The sequence below is a fragment of the Macaca mulatta genome, chromosome 10, assembly GCF_049350105.2.
Source record: "Macaca mulatta isolate MMU2019108-1 chromosome 10, T2T-MMU8v2.0, whole genome shotgun sequence".
Lineage (NCBI taxonomy): Eukaryota > Metazoa > Chordata > Mammalia > Primates > Cercopithecidae > Macaca > Macaca mulatta.
This window is the reverse complement of record NC_133415.1, coordinates 85,296,591-85,313,451: the sequence shown is the minus strand read 5'-3', so window position 1 is coordinate 85,313,451 and position 16,861 is coordinate 85,296,591. Positions and strand designations below refer to the sequence as shown.

Genomic DNA, 16,861 nt, shown 5'->3' with positions numbered 1-16,861 from the left:
TCAAACTCCTGGCCTCAAGTGATCTGCCTGCCTCAGCCTCCCAAAGTGCTGGGATTACAGGCATGAGCCACTGCACCTGGCCAAAAATTGTTTCTTTAATGCCTGAAAATGTGTGTACCCCCTTTTTGGTGGAGAAAAATACTGCAGCAGCACCACTGATCTGCCCACATGAGCATTAAGCGAAGACACTTTATCCCAGGCTGCTTTGTTCACTGACAAACAGAGGTGGACTGTGAGCCAGGAGCACCATGAGCCCAGTGTCAGAATCGGGGGGCTCTGAACATGGACAGCACAGCATTCCCCATGCTCCTAAAATGGTATCACGCAAAATAGGACATTTCTTTTTAAAAAATTTTGTTTTGGCGGGGATCAGTAGCTCACGCCTGTAATCCCAGCACTTTGGGAGGCCGAGGTGGGCAGATCACAAGGTCAGGAGTTTGAGACCAGCCTGACCAACATGGTGAAGCTTCGTCTCTACTAAAAATACAAAAATTAGCCAGGGGTGGTGGCAGGAGCCTGTAACCCCATCTACTCAGGAGGTTGAGGCAGGAGAATCACTTGAACCTGGGAGGCGGAGGTTGCAGTGAGCTGAGATCGCACCACTGCACTCTAGCCTGGGCAACAGAGCAAGACTGTCTCAAAAACAAACAAACAAACAAACAACAATTTTTTAAAGTAGAAACAGTGCCTCACTTTGTTGCCCAGGCTGATCTTGGACTTCTGGGCCTCCCAAAGAAAATAGTGCATTTCTTTTTATCTTTTTTTTTTTTTTTGAGACGGGGTCTCACTCCCATTGCCCAGGGTGGAGTGCAGTGTTGCAATCACAGCTCAGTGCAGCCTCGACTTCCCAGGCTCTAGTGATCCTCTCACCTCAGCCTCCTTAGTAGCTGGGAACACAGGCACATACCACCTCACCTGGCTAATTTTTTGCATTTTTTGTAGAGATGGGGCTTCACGTGTTGCTCAGGCTGGTCCTGAACTCCTGGGCTCAAGCAATCCTCCCACTTTGGCCTCCTAAAGTGCTGGAATGACAGGCATGAGCCACTGTGCCCTGTGAAACTAGGGCATTTCTAAACTTGAGAGGGAATGATTTCTCAGAAACCTTTTTTTTTTTTTTTTTTTTTTTTTTAAGAACAGAGAGAGGTGTGAAAAGCTCATTGTCAAACATCTTTTGTTATGGGGCATTATTTTTGCAATCAGTGTATGTTCTTGAACATCCTGAGGTGCTTTCTAAAAACTTACTACAGTTTCCAAATGCTCACAGAAAATGAGCATTTCTTCTGTTTTGTGAGGGCAACCTGGGCTGGGAGAGGTCTGTCTTTTCTTTCCTCCTGCTTCCCTGAAACTGTGTGGGAAAGTGGAAAACAGCCACCACCCTGTTTGGAAAGCCAGTGCCTGATGGGGTTGGCAGATACCCCAAACCTGAACGGCTCATTGTCCCCAGCAGTTCCTTGAGGCTGGAGCCCCTTCCGGGCTGCAGACCTCCACCCCCACAAATGCGAGGATGCTGAGGTGGCCTTTCAACTTTATTATCTGGGGAAAAACATGTACGAAGCACTTGTAATTTACTGGTGCAAGCAGGAGAGCTGCCTGGTGCCACAAGCAGCAACCCTGCATGCAGGGCTGACCTGGGGTAGCTTTGTGTGTGTCAAGGGAAAAGCTTGCAGTGGTCAGGAGCTGCTACCTGGGCGTCCATGAATGAGGGGAGGCAGTGGCTCTGTCTGGTCAGAGCTCTGGCAGTAAAACACCCCTGCCAGGCAGCCCAGGGAGCAGACTCCAGCTCTGTTTCTAAGGACAAGAGAGACCTAACAGGAAAGGAGACGTCTTTCCTGGGCTGGGCCAGGAAGGAGCAGCTCAAAATATCCAGATGGTCCCTGTACCAATGGCCGCCTTGTAACCGCCACAGCCTGATCAAGGTCCAGAAGGGAGTCGTGATCTTGTGGCTAAGTGCTGTTCCATTTCACAACTAAACTCCTCACTGCAGCTTTTGGGTGCCTCTTTCACCCAGAACTAGTGGGATATTTTGAGCAGGGTGCTTTCTGCAGCCCTCCCTGGTTTTCTTTGCTTTTTGTTTTGAATGCAGGACCCCTGATGGCTTTGTCAAGCCTTCTGCTTAAGGCACTGAAACTCAGGCAGCTCAGCCCCCGGCAGCTGAGCATTTAGTGGTTGTGGCTTTTCCACAGGTTCTTGACCCACCCTGACTCTTGTCAGCCTGATGGGTCCTTTTCTTGTGGGGCCCAGATAGGCCCCATCACCCCCAGCAAAGAGCAGCTCCAGGAGACCTGACTCCACGGGGCAGGTGGGTGGGCCCAGGGCTTTGTAACCAGACCTGGAGGGTGCAGGAGGGTTTCAGACGCTTCAGCAGCTGATGTCTGGAGATCAATTAGAGATAATGGCTTTGGGTGGACTGGAAGAAGCATGGCCAAGCTTTTTCCTGGTCATTATTGTGTTTACCTCATTATCGGGCTTTTTTTTTTTTTTTTTTTTTTTTTTTTTTTTTTTGAGGGCGGGAGGACGCAGTGTTGCTTTGTGAATTTGTGCTGGCTGCTTTGTTTTGCTCGGGGTGACTGGGTGGATCCCAGCGGGTGGGTAGCTCCCCCACCCCTCTTCAGACTGAGAGGCACACAGCACAGCTTCCGCTCACGGCCCACCAGACCCTTGTCCTCCCTGCAACACAGCATCGTGTAATTTTAAAGAAATTTCCTAGGCCGAGTATGGTGGTTCACACCTATAATCCCAGCACTTTGGGAGGCTGAGGCAGGTAGATCACCTGAGGTCAGTTTGAGACCAGCCCAGCCAACATGATGAAGCCCTGTCTCTACTAAAAATACAAAAAATTAGCTGGCTGTGGTGGTAGGCACCTGTAGTCCCAGCTACTCGGGAGGCTGAGACAGGAGAATCGCTTGAACCGGGAGGCAGAGGTTGCAGTGAACTGAGATCATGCCACTGTACTGCAGCCTGGGCAACAAGAGTGAAACTCTGTCTCAAAAAAAAAAAAAAAAAAAGGAAAGAAAGAAATTTCTTCCTTCGTTCACTCAAAAAATCATTTCTGAGGTTCCTGCTACATGCTGGATGTCATTCCAAGCATAGAGGATACCCCAGTGAATGAGACAGATGAGGCACCCATCCCTAGGAGCTCACAGGCCTGGAGATGATAAACAAGGCAATATAAAAAAAAATATGCAAGAGGAAGAAATTTGGAGTAGATAATTAAAATAGAGTAAGATGACAGACTGTGCCTCAGGGCGAGAAGGCCTCTCTGAAGAGGCGGCATCCGAGCCAAGGCCTGAATGGTGAGAAGTGGCCAGCCCTGCAGAGATGAAGTGGGAGGGCTTTCCAGGCACAGGCGACCGCATGTGCAAAGACCCTGGGGTAGGAACAGCAGTGGGGCTCGAATAGAGGAGTGAGGGGGAGCTATGCCTGGGAGCCGTCTTCAGAGGCAGTGCTCCCAGGGCCTGCCAGCTGGATGCTCATGTGTTGTGATATGAAGCCTAGTGGTGATCTTTCTCTGCCAGAGGGGAGCAGGGCAGGGACCTGGGCCTGTCTCAGGTCGAAAGTAGAGATGAGCACCTGAGAGGGAGTCCAGCAACTCTGGTTTTAGGTGTGCCTGTGCCCCACGGGTCATCTAACTTTTATTGGGGTGCAGTGATGTGATCACAGCTCACTGCAGCCTTGACCTCCTGAGCTCAAGCGATTCTCCCACCTCAGCCTCTCGAGTAGCTGGGACCACAGGTGTGCAACACTGCGCCCAGCTAATGTTTGTATTTTTTGTAGGGATGGGGTCTCACCATGTTGCCCAGACTGGTCCTGAACTCCTGGGCTTAAGCAGTCCACCCACCTCAGCCTCCCCAAAGTGCTGGGACATGAGCCACTGTGCCCCAGCCATCTAACTTCTTCATGCTGCAGCTTCCCTCTTACTAGATCAGCAGGTTTGGGTCAGACATCTGTGGCTTTCAAATTTTTCATTTTGATGGAGGAACCCCTTTCTTTAAGGGACTGTCTTCTGGGGAGGAAGTTCAGTGGGTCAGGGGTCAGCAGCAGACAGGCATGTTGCTGGCAATGCTGGGCACAGGGCCCAGAGCCCGCCCACCTGCCCCTTTCGTCCCCAGCAGCCCATCTGCTTCCTTCTGCACCACTCCAGGAACAGGCCTGGGCAGCCCTGAGCTTTGGCCTGCGGTGCTGAAGACAGTCGGGGAGAGGGGCTCGGTCCAGCGCAAGCACAAGCAGCCTCCTCGACAGATATGAGTCACAGAGCCCATGCCCTGCCAGCCCCTGGTCATTCTAAGGCTGTGGCATTTAGAATGGCTCTAAATACCTCAAGAAGAGGTAAGATAGAAACAGAAGATGTCCTTTAACTGGGATACTCCTGTAGCTGGGGAAGTGCCCAGGCACATTTGTGCAGCAGCCATGACAGTTTTCCCTCCTGCAGAGTCCACAGGTGAGGGAACTAAATGCTTGTCTGCTCCCCAGGCACCACAGTACGCACAGCAGGTGCCTGGACGTAGCACCCCTGTGTCCTCTTCAAAGAGTCAAGAGGCTCCTGTGTCCTCTTGAAAGAGAAAAGGCAACATGGGAGTCGGGGATCCTTGCCATCTAGTCCACCCGCGGACAGGAGCCATGTGAACGAGTCAGGAATGCTTTTGACTACAGGCCCCCAAACCCAGCTGACTATAGCAAAACATGAAGTTATTTTACCCTAAAACAAGAAGAATGGAGGAGCCGCCGCTGGTGCCATTTTTAACGTTGGGTTGGTGTCTCTGTGATGTTGTTGAGTCTTTTCCTCATGGTTGCAAGTTGCCTGCTATTGCTCTAACCTTGTCCACGTTCAAGGCATTGTGTTGTCTCATTGCTGCAAGAGGGTCACGTGGTTCCCAGTTGTAAGGGAGGCTGGGAAAGAAAGAATTTCATGTTTCTACCCTCTGGCTGAAAAAGATAAGAGAGAATGTTGATTCAGGGTATAATATCAAGAAAACTGGTTCACAGTCTCTGCCATAGCCTGGGCACCATCAACTAAACTTTGACAATCGCTTTGGGTGTTGAGATGCCAAAGGCTTGGGCAGAGAAAAAGAATGGTAAGGAAAGGAAACGGGGGAAGTGGGGAGGAAAGAGAAGAGAGGAGAGGGAGGCAGGCAGGGGAGCAGGAACAGCAATTGTTGGGGGCCTTCTGTGTGCCAGGTACCCCCCAGACACATAATTCAGTTCCTCAGCACACAGGGACACTGAGGCTCAGCTTTAGAGAGCTTAAGTAATTTGTTTTTGTGTGTGGGGTTTTTTTTTTTTTTTTTTTGAGATGGAATCTCACTCTGTGGCCCAGGCTGGAGTGCAGCGGCGTGATCTCTGCTCACTGCAGCCTCGATCTCCTGGGTTCCAGTGATTCTCCTGCCTCAGCCTCCCAAGTAGCTAGGATTACAGGCATGCACCACCACACCCAGCTAATTTTTGTATTTTTAGTAGAGACCAGGTTTCACCATGTTGGTCAGACTGTCTTGAACTCCTGACCTCAGGTGATCCACCTGCCTTGGCCTCCCAAAGTGCTGGGATTATAGGCATGAACCACCGTGCCTGGCCAGTAATTTGTCTGAAGTCATAGAATTAGTAAGAAAGAGAGCCCTAGTCTCTCCAACCTTAATGCTGTTATTTCTCAAGGGAAGGGGTGGGGAGAGAGAAAGGAAAAAGAAAGCAATAGTCAGGGTAGGGACAAGCTGAGGCCGCAGCAGCGCTAGCACTATCGGCTCCACGTGGACAGACCCAGGTCTGCTTATCTCACCACCGCGGTCCCTGCACCTGGACTGGGCCTTGGAATATAGTAGGGGCTCAGTAAATGCGTGTGGACTAATGATGGAGTTATTACTTAGTTTTCATAGTACCATCATGATCCATAACTAAGATTCGGGCGGTGCTCTGTGCCCGGCGCCAGTCCAGCCCTCTTCAGCCATCACAGCAACCTTCAAAAACAAGCCCCTGCTGCTGCTGCCTCATTCTAGAGATGAGGAGACCAGGGCTTGGAGAGTCAACTCACCTGCCCGAGTTCACACGACGAAGGGCCTGAGTGCAAACAGAGCGTGTCCACAGCCGCCCACTCCCCTCCACACCTGAACATGACCCCCCACACCAGATTCAGCCCCAGAAAGGTCCCCGTGCAGCATCCCAGGCCCCAGAGCCTTGGGCCATCATCCACACCAGACCTGGGGGCTCTGTCACGAAGAGACTGAGGGCCCTGGCAGGAGGTGCTACCTGCCCCCTTCTCTTGGTAACCTGCTCCCGTTTCCCTGCATGGCTTCCTTGGACCTAGTGAACGTAAGCTAGTCTCGCAGCCCCACAGCCCATGGAGGGTCCTTACCTCTGCTCACCTGCCGGAGAGCCAGCTAGAGTTTCATCCCTTAGGCTTCCAAGGCCAGCCTCCTTCCAAGGCTTGTATGGAGAAGCCCTGGGGTCCATCCCGAGGCAGGGCCTCACAGCAGCCCCAGCCCATTCCCAGGTCCTGGCCCAAGGGAAATCTCTGGCTGCATCCAATTCGCTCTGGTGGGTTCCTCCTTCTGCTCTGCTGGAGGTCGGTGAAGCACAGCACCATGTGGCCTGGCTCAGTGGTCTCACCTTTGCAGGGCCTACCACACACCCTGGAGACCCACACATCTTAGTCCAGCACAGCCACTGGATTCTAGCTCCATGACTGTGGACGTGTCCTCTGCTCTCTGAGTGCCAGTTTCCCCACTCTTGGGTGACTGAGCGAGTCACTTAATCTTCCTCCCAGAAGCCCTTAGACTTCATGTGCACAATGGCAATGAATATCAACCTTGTTATTTGGTGGATTAAATAAGATAACACATGAACACTGCCCAGCACAGGTACCTGGTGTCCAGTGGGTCGCAGTAATTGACTACAACGAGCTCCAGGCTGCTCAGCCATGGAACCTGGCCTGGCTTGCTGCTTCCCCTTTTGAAACTTCTACTGAAGCATAAAGCACATTCAGAAAAGAGCACCCATCACTCAGTTTCACAGCTCAGCCAAGTTCACAAACTGACCCCACCTCCTGTGACCCATATCAGATCAAGAAACAAAACATCGGCTGGGTGCAGTGGCTCAAGCCTGTAATCCCAGCACTTTGGGAGGCCGAGACGGGCGGATCACGAGATCAGGAGATCGAGACCATCCTGGCTAACACGGTGAAACCCCATCTCTACTAAAAAATACAAAAAACTAGCCGGGCGAGGTGGCGGGTGCCTGTAGTCCCAGCTACTCGGGAGACTGAGGCAGGAGAATGGCGTGAACCCGGGAGGTGGAGCTTGCAGTGAGCTGAGTTCTGGCCACTGCACTCCAGCCTGGGTAACAGAGTGAGACTCCATCTAAAAAAAATAAAAATAAAAAAATTCGGCACCACCCCAAAGACCCTTGTGCTCCCTCTAGTCACTGTCCCTGGGCCAGGGTGACTACTGACCTGACTTCTAGGAGTATACATTGATTTTGCTGTTCTAGAACTTTATAGAATGGAACTGTACAGCATGTGCTCATTTGCTCACAAGCATAAGTGTGTGAGAGTCATCTGTGTTATGGCATGCATCAGTAGTTTGTTTCTTTTCATGGCTGAGTAGTATTTCATGGTATGGGAGCGCCCATAATGTATCCATCCTTCATTGGTAGACATTTGGGAGGTGTTGTGAATAGTGCTGCTATGACTAGCCTACCAGTCTGCTATGTGTTTTTCTTCTTTCCTTTCTTTCTTTCCAGACAGAGTCATGCTCTGTGGCCCAGGCTGGAATGCAGTGGCACAATCACAGCTCACTGCAGCCTTGATCTCCCAGGCTCAAGCAATCCTCCCACCTCAGCCTCCACAGTAGCTAGGACTATGGGTGCATGCCACCATGCACAGCTAAATTTCTTTTTGCAGAGACAGGGTCTTGCTATGTTGCCCAGGCTTATCTCGAACTGACTTCAAGTGATCCTCCCAAAGTGCTGGGATTATGGATGTGAGCCACCATGCCCGGCCTACTATGTGTTCTTTAGGGAACATCTGTGTTCATTTTATTGTGTACACACCTGCAAGTGGAAATGCAGGGTTGTGGCTGGCCTTGGTGTTTTCTCTGAGCCTCTCCAAGGGCACTAGAAAAGAAGGGAGGGAAAAGAGGCGTGTGCATTACCCATGAGAGTTACAAAGTGTGGCCTGTGTCCAGGATGGCCCGCTGCATTCTGAGCTCTGTTGAAGACTTCAGAGCTGTGTTGGCAGTGGGCAGAACGGGGCCTGAGTGATGCATCCCTACTGTGTGCAGGGTAACTCTTCTAAGAACCTGTCCCAGCCCTCAGAGCGAATGGCCCAGTTGGGAAAATGAAGTTTAATGCAAGAAACAGGAAGTACCACAAATGCATCAGTTCAGAGCCAGCTGGGCGGCAGTCTGTGGAGGGATGTTGATTTGCCTGGGATGGAAGTTGTCTTTGTTGACAGCCCAGGCACCTTTCCACCTCAGGAATACCCATGCATCCTTCAGTGCCCAACTTCAATGTCACCTCCTCAGTGGAGCTCTCCCAGATCTGCTACGTCCTTCTCACACCCTGGGCACTTCCTTCCTAGAACGTTTCAGGACTATCCAGTACAAATTGGAATACACTGCCCATGACCCACAGGCAGGTCAGGATCCCATGACGTCACTTGTTTAATTTCTGTCTCCCCTGCTGGCCTGGAGGCTCCCTGTGGTCAACCCTGAGTCCGTATTGTTCATTGCCATGTCACCTGCACTTGTCATGGTGCCTGGTGCGTGGTAGGGCCTCTGTACATATTTTTGGAAGGTACACAGGCCTAAAAACATGTGTGGTCAAAGCATGGAGGAGTTGCACATGGGTGACTGGGGGACAAAAGATGGTGAGTCCATCTGCAATAGAGTTCCCAGAGAGGAACAGAAGGAAATAAGGCCAACAGGGCAGTGGGGCCTCCCAATGCCAGACCAGAGAGAGCTATAACTCGATTCCCCCCGTGACTGGGAGCTATTGAAGGTTTTGGAATAGGAGAGTGACATGACCAGAATTAACTGATGACATTTTAAAGCAAGACTTTTTGAAAAGGAGAATAATGAAATTGTAATTTTTACCTTTTATCGTGGTTTTCGGGAGAATGTATTTCAACAAGTCAGGCTCAGTTAGTTGTATTTGTAATGGAAAATTTATCTAAATGGAGAAGAATGAGGAAATAGTATTGGACTGTTTCTCCTAGATTTCAGCAAAGGTGTCAAACTGACTGTGAGGTTGCAGGCTGCTATGCAAAAATCAGTTAATATAAAGAACAAATGGATAGTCTGCGCTGCGGCCCAGCCTGCAGGTCAGGTGTTTTGAATCTAGGCACATGTGAAACCCTGGTGTTCTCCACGTCCTCCTCTTCCAGCCAGATGCCTTCCCTACTTTCCACCTGTTGCAAGCCTCCCACCTTCTTTGGTTCACAGTAAATGTCATCTCTTCCAGGAACCTTCCCTCTCACCCCCAGTCCCCCAGGAGAAACATCTCTCCTTTCTCCATAAATATGCTGCACCTAGAGCACCTCTGGGCTGTGATACTGCTTTAATTATTTTTGTTATGGTGTAGGCAGGGACAGTTTATGGGGTGGAGATGGATGCTAGCCCTACCTAGTAGGAAAACATATATATATATACACACATATATATATATGTGTGTGTGTAATGTGTGTGTGTGTGTGTGTGTATATATATATATATATATATATATTTTTTTTTTTTTTTTGAGATGGAGTCTCTGTTGCCCAGGCTAGAGTGCAGTGGCATGATCTCAGCTTATTGCAACCTCCCCTTCCCGGATTCAAGTGATTCTTCTGCCTCAGCCTCCCCAGTAGCTAGGACTACAGACACGTACCACCACGCCCAGCTAATTTTGTATTTTTAGTATAGATGGGGTTTTACCATGTTGGCCAGGCTGGTCTCAAATTCATGACCTGAAGTGATCTGCCCGCCTCAGCTTTGCAAAGTGCTGGGATTACAGGCATGAGCCACCATGCCAGGCCAGAAAACATATTTTATTTATTTATTTATTTATTTGAGACGGAGTCTCACTCTGTCGCCCAGGCTGGAGTGCAGTGGTGTGATCTCGGCTCACTGCAAGCTCTTTCTCCCAGGTTCACACCATTCTCCTGCCTCAGCCTCCCAAGTAGTTGGGACTACAGGCGCCCGCTACGACGCCCGGCTAGTTTTTTTGTATTTTTTAGTAGAGACGGGGTTTCACCGCGTTAGCCACAATGGTCTCAGTCTCCTGACCTTGTGATCCGCCCACCTCGGCCTCCCAAAGTGCTTGGATTACAGGCGTGAGCCACTGCGCCCAGCCCAGAAAACATATTTTAAAGCCATAATACTGAGACAGGAATAGGTAGATCAACAGAATATAATAAAAATCCATACATAATAGAAAATTAGTATAAGATGACATTTCCAATTAGTGGATAAAGATGAGTTATTTCAAAAATGATATGTAGGCCGGGTGCAGTGACTCTTGCCTGTAATTCCAGCATTTTGGGAGGCTAAGGCAGGAGGATCACTTGAGCCCAGGAGATTAAGCCTGAAGTGAGCCAAGATCGTGCCACTGCACTTCAGTCTGGGTAGCAGAGTGAGACCCTGTCTCAAAAATAAAAAATAAAAGATGGAATTAACACCACTTAGAAAGCCATTTAGAAAAAAATAAGCTAGATCCCCCACTTTGCTACTTACATTGAGATAAATAACAGATGGAATAAAGATTTAAATGTAATGAAGATATAAAGTTTCCAGAAGAAAATATGGGCGAATTACTTTTGTAATCTTAGAGTGGAAAAAAAACTTTTGTTTTAACCTGGAGCCCTAAAGCCCTAAAGGAAAAAACAAACAAACAAAAAAATCAGATGATATAAAAATGTAAAATTTCCATATGGCTAAAAAAACTTGTCATAAACTAAATAAAAAGACAACAAAAGGAAAACATATTTGCAAAATACATGACAAAAGATTAATTTTACTTATTTCCAAAAAGTTCTTACCAAAAAAAAAAAGACCAACAATTCAAATAGAGAAATTGGCAAAGGATATGAACAGGTTATTCTCAAAAGAAAAAAAAAAGAAAGAAAAAGAAATACAAGTGCCCCATAAATACACAGTGCACAGAAACATCTACTTACATTCCCAAGTGAAGAGGAGCAAAGGAAAATAAGAGACAGCATTCTTTGCCCCTCAGATTGACAGAGATAAAAGAGATTGCTAATAGTAAGCAGTGACAAGTATGCCGCGAAATGAATGCTGCTAGATATTGCTGGTGGCAGAGTGAACTGGTGTAGCATTTGGAGAGAGGGATGTGATCCTGACTGTGCAATTATGAAATGTACAATCCTGATACCGTTGATGATAAAAGCTACTATCTACCAAGCACTCCCTCTGGAGAAAAGATCAAGATGTCTTTTAGGATCTAGCCTTGGCAGTCACACACGCTCATTTCCACAGTATACCACTGGTTCCACAGCCCTGTGCGTTGTGATGGTACCAGGGTATGAAACTGGGCAGTGAGGGTCATCATGGGCCATCTTGGAGACTGTCTAACACAGTTTGTAATCTCAAAGGGAAAAATTCGGTGCCAAATGCTACATTAAACACATGTTAAACATAGTGGATCTTTGGAAGGCCAAGGCGGGTGGATCACTTGAGTCCAGGAGCTTGAGACCAGCCTGGACAACATGGTAAAACTCCATCTCTACTAAAAATACAAAAATTAGCCAGGCATGGTGGCGCATGCCTGTAATCCTAGCTACTTGGGAGGCTGAGACACAAGAATGGCTTGACTAAGTCAGGGAGGCAGAGGATGCAGTGAGCCAGGATCATGCCACTGCACTCCAGCCTGGGTGACACAGCAAGACTCGATCAAAAATAAAACAAAACAAACAAACAAAAACATTGTGGATCATGTGTAGATGAGGAAACGGATGCTTAGAGAGGTTTAGGTATGGTGCCCAAAGTCATCCATCTAGTGTCAGAGCCAGAATTTGAACTAGTCCCATCTGACGACACTCTTTCCATTGGACCTCCTCGCTGGCCTCCTTGTCACCACTTCTGCTCCTTTATAATCTCATCTCCCCGATCTAAAAACGTAATTCACATTGCATCCTCTCCTCACTCCCAGTGTAAAGCCCACACACCTCACGGGGTCAGGGGGGGTGTTCAGGATGTTGGACACTTGGCCCTGTTTGCCCCCCGACGCTCATCCCTCCCGTCCTCCCCATGGCCCACATTGCTCTAGCCACTCTGGCCACTGTTCCCTTCCTCAGCAGCTTTGCACCAGCTGTTCCAGTGCCCCCAGGTCTTCACCCAGATGTGAACTTCTGCCCTCTGGGGATTAGGACACCTAGTGGCTCCCTCCTGGGAGAGCTCTTCCCTGACCACTCAGCCCAGAGCCCACCCTGGCCTCCACCCTCACTCCACCCCCATCCTCTGCCTCTCCCCTACCCGTTGTCCGCACCTCACTCCTCTACAGGATCTAAGAAGAGTCACACATTAAGTTTAGTTGTTATTTCTCTCTCTTTAATTCTTTGGAGATGGAGTTTCGCTCCTGTTGCCCAGGCTGGAGCGCAAGGGCATGATCTTGGCTCGCTGCACCCTCTGCCTCCCGGGTTCAAGCAATTCTCCTACCCCAGCCTCCCGAGTAGCTGGGATTATAGGCATGCCCCCACCGCGCCCATCCAATTTTGTATTTTTAGTAGAGACCAGGTTTCACCATGTTGGCCAGGCTGGTCTCGAACCCCTGACCTCTGGTGATCCATCCGCCTCGGCCTCCCAAAGTGCTGGAATTACAGGTGTGAGCCACCTGTAATTTCTCTTTCACCTCATCATTTAGAAAGTCAATTAGTGACAATGAATGTTTTGTAGAGTCCACGACTATTGTGTTGTGGAGTTTCTCTTTCTGGATTTCTTGTCTGATTGTCTCTTGAGGAGCAGATTCAGATGAAGCACGTTGGGGAAGCACACGGCTCAAGTGATGCTGTGTCTTCCACTGCCTCCCTTCAGGAGCCGAGGACATCATGTCTGGTGGCCCCACTTTGGAGGCTGCTGAATTTGATCACTTGATTGGGAAGTGTCTGCCAGATCGCTCCATTGTGCAGGTACATTTTCTCCTCTGTCATTAATACGTCATTTGTGGGGATAAATTTTTTTTAATGCTTTGACATGCTTGAACAATGTCTGCTGTGGTCACATTAAGATCCTATTTGTCCTAATAGTGGCAAACCAGAGTCCCATGGCCAGGTCCCTACCTGTGGGACATGCTCACTTCGTATGGGAAGCTGCATGAAAGGGGTTTGCTGTTTAAAAAGCCCCATCAGAGCATACCCCAATCATCTGTTTACAAAAGCACCCAGTGTCTTCAGAGGCTGGAGGGGACCTGGGGCAGCATTGCCCCCTCCCTCCCCTCCGAAGCAGATGGGAGCAGCTTTCTTTGCCATGTTCTCCTACCAGGCTGGGGCCAGAAGAAGGGACACATCACTGGGAGAATTAGTAGTCAAGAAACTAGGTCACCTGATTCCTCGTTGGGACTCATGCTGTGGCCACTTTAAGGAGGGGGGGAGTGGCACAAGGACACTGCAAACAACCTACACAAGGTTACTCCAGGAGTGGCAGCTCCTGCAGGAATAAGGATCTGGGAGATTTCCCAGGGTTTCAGCACACACACATGAAAACTCGCCTAATTTGCGGTGCTGCTCAACAGCCAGGTTTCTGCAGGGCTCTCAGCTGTTTTCTGTGGGTTGAGCAGGGCTGGGCTGTTTTATCTCAGGGATAGTAAATGAGTTCACATTTCATGCCTACAGAAAATCACTGCTCTGCCCTCCTGGGCAATACTAGCTCTCTTTTATTAGTCAGAGAAGAGGTGGGTTATCTGGGTTCAATTCCACCTTTGAACTTCAGTTGGATTTGGCTTTGTGTTTCAAGCTCAGATGTCCACCACTGCTGTGAAATAGTAATTCAGGCCAGGAGAAGTCAAAGGTCTCTGGAAATGTGGTGGGGAAAGAGGGAAATCCTGAGCCTGAATTATCTCATTTTCAGAGTGAGAATGGACAGTTCCCACGTTGGAAACACTCACATTTCCTGGATGAACTTAAGAGCTGTGGCCACCAGTTCATTCTAAAAATCATTATTGGGCACCAGCATGTGTGGATAAAGAAAGCCTCCCACCTGCCCCACACCACTGAGGATGAGAAGATCTAGTAAACCGGGGAGAGTGAATTGGTTTGAAAACACATTTGATTTCAGGAATAAAAGGTGCTAATGAGTAAATGTGCCTAAACCCTCTTTTAAAAAGAAAGTGTGAGTTTTCTATTGACAGCAGAGTCTTGAGCATGTGCGGAAGGAAGCCTGCGTGGCGCTAATGTGATGTCTTGTCATCGTTTTATTTTCCTGACGGGTAAACGCTGGGCTCTGAACCTGTGGGGTTGTACTTCCCACTCGCGGCTGTAGAGGGAGCCTTGTTTACCACGGATTGTTCACAATGCAAAGCTTTCAGAGGAAGAAAGAAAAAGGCTTTTTACAGAAAAAAAGTTGGAGGGTTAAAGGCAGTCTGTTTCAAAATTGCAAACAATTGCGGTGGCTGTCTCGTTTTCTCTTCTCTGCTGGTTCCACCGTGAATGAATGGTAGCGTAAAGAGTCAGTAGAAATTGCCCTTCCTCTTCGGGTGCGACCAGAGGAATCAGGAGGTGGGATCCTTATCGGGGTTTTTTTAGTGTTTTGTTTTGTTTTGTTTTGTTTTGCAATTTCCCCACAGAATTCCACGAGGGCAGCTCCCCATCCTTGATGAAGCACAAGCTTTTTTCGAGGCTGATCTATGGTAGCGGAGAGTCTGGATTTGTAGGGGTGGGGTGGGAATGGGTCCCCTGACCCATTTTCTCCATCGGGGTCTAATTCTGCGGTTTGGTGACAAGCGTGTTGCTTTTCGGGCCGAGTCCGAGGTTGCTCGGAGGTCCAGGGCCCCCATCCCGCGACGCCCGTCCCGCCTCCTCCGCCCCGGGCAGGGGTCTGTCCGCCGGGGGGACCGCATCTGGGCTCCGCGTGGTCCCCCTCCCCGGCGGTGCAGTCTCCGCGGACAGTGCGTGCCCGGGTCTGGGCTGGAGCGGCGTCCCCGAGATTATCTTATTACTTTACAACTGTGGCTCGCGCGCCGTCAGGACCCGGCCCCGTGTGGGCTGGCGGAGCACAATGACCGGCAGCCGGGCGGGGGCGGGCACGCCGGCGCGAGCGGGCGGCGGGCGCTCAGGGTCGCGTAGATGTTTGGGTCGAACAGGTGAGCGCCTCCCGGACTCTCGGGCGCCTGCGTGGGGCAGGGAGGAGGGCGGAGGGGGTGTAAACTAAGTGGTGGGAAAGAGACAAAGGAAGAGTGAAGAGCGAGACGGTACGGAGGGGGAGGGGGAGGGGCGCGCAGGGGCAGCCGGTGGGCAGCGTGCCGAGGAGCTCGAGCTTGAACTTGATCAAGCACCGGGGGCCCTGCCGTGGGGGTGGGGCGGGGGCACGGCCTAGAGCCGGCCACGTGCCTGGCTTTCCCAGCCCGGGGTCTCGCTCCGGCCGCCCGGGGGAGCCGAACCCCGAGGCCCGGCAGACCCGCCCCACAAGTACCCGCGTCCCTGGGGACCCAAGAGACGCACTGGGGTCGAGGGCTGCCCGAAGGGGCCCCGGACGCCGAGAGTTCCTGAGGGTGCCTGAGTCACTTTCTTTGGGCCAAGTCTCCTCTCCTGGCCTGACTGCAGACAGCCTGCCGGGTGCCCGCGCCCCCCAGCCCCCACCGGACCCAGAGACCGCGGCCTCCGGGAGCGATGGGTAGGCACAGATCCCAGCGCCTTCTTTCCGGGCTCAGCCCCTTGCAAGGATCTTCCTCGAAGCGCTTCCCCCTTAAGAGCGCTCTCCCCACCGAAGCGCACGGCGGCGCGTCCAGCGCGCCCTTATCCCCCCCTACCTGGCCCAGCGCCCCCTCCTTCCTCCTCTTCTCCCCCCGCGCCTCTCTCCCTCCTTTCTCCTCTCCCCTCTCCCTGGGTGCCTCCTTTTCCTCTCTCCCCTTCCCCCCCGTGCCCACTCCTCCCTCTCACCCGCCCCTCCGCCACCTTCTCCTGCTGCTCCTCCTACTCCCCCTGCCTGCGCCCTCCCTGCGCTCCCCTCCCCCCGCCCCCGCCCCGTGCCCGGTCCCGCCCCCCTCCCCCGCCTCCCCGTGCCCGGTGCCCCCTCCCCCTTCCTCCGGGCCGCGGCGCCGCCGCCGCTGCCGCCGCTGCTCGCCTGGGCCCTCCTCCTAGCCACCCCCGCCCCCGGGCCGGGCAGTGACGCGCCGCGGCGGTGCCAGCCCCTCTCCCCGGGCGGCCGCGGCGGCAGCAGCAGCAGCAGCAGCTGGAGCTGTGGGGCTGTCACCGCCGCCCGCCCCGCTCACTCGCGGATCCCGACCGCCCATCTCCGCCTCGCCTCCCGCCCAGGTACGGAGTCCGGCCAGGATCCCGACGATCGGGCCGTTTCCGGGGCCCCGGCCGCCGCCCCCCTTCTCCGGCTGCTGCCGCCGGCCGTTGAGCTGCGGTTAGGGGGGCGGGGGGCTGGGGGCGGTTCTGGGGAGGGGGGCGCAGGGGAAGCTTCCTTTGCCAGGGCTGAGGAAGGGGGCGCGGGGGAGCGGCTGCGCCCTGGGAGGAGTGGGCTGGGGCGGGGGGCGGGTGAGTGTGCCCCAGAGTGGGGGGGACGATGAAGGCTGCATTGTGGGGGCCGCGGGGCGCCCGAGAGGTGTGTCTGGCCCCGAGCGCCCGGGGTCGCGGGGCGCACCCCATTCCCGGGGTGCGCGCCGCGAGTCCTGGGGGGCTGTGATTGTGCGCGCCGCGCCGCGGTATTGTGCGACGGCCGCTCGG

General features: G+C 51.9%; 1 protein-coding gene and 1 long non-coding RNA gene across 13 annotated transcripts in view; both read left to right on the top strand.

Moving 5' to 3' along the window:
- The window catches only part of NOL4L (nucleolar protein 4 like), a 147,674-nt gene that overhangs the window by 91,414 nt on the left and 39,399 nt on the right, over positions 1–16,861 (top strand). For 2 of the 12 annotated variants that reach the window (XM_077951433.1, XM_077951439.1), the window contains exons 1-2: positions 15,245–15,273; positions 15,734–15,803. The exons of 4 other annotated variants lie outside the window; for them this stretch is intronic. In XM_077951433.1, the coding sequence (XP_077807559.1) occupies positions 15,257–15,273; positions 15,734–15,803 (87 nt within the window). In that variant the 5' untranslated portion in view covers positions 15,245–15,256. Of the gene's footprint in view, positions 1–15,073; positions 15,274–15,313; positions 15,382–15,733; positions 16,542–16,861 lie in introns of those variants that run through there. 6 more of the 12 variants (XM_077951435.1, XM_077951442.1, XM_028828307.2 and 3 more) reach the window with 5 other exon arrangements.
- On the top strand, positions 13,005–14,274 carry LOC144332060 (uncharacterized). Its single transcript, XR_013399781.1, has 2 exons — positions 13,005–13,105; positions 14,043–14,274. It is a non-coding gene; the product is annotated as an uncharacterized LOC144332060 (long non-coding RNA).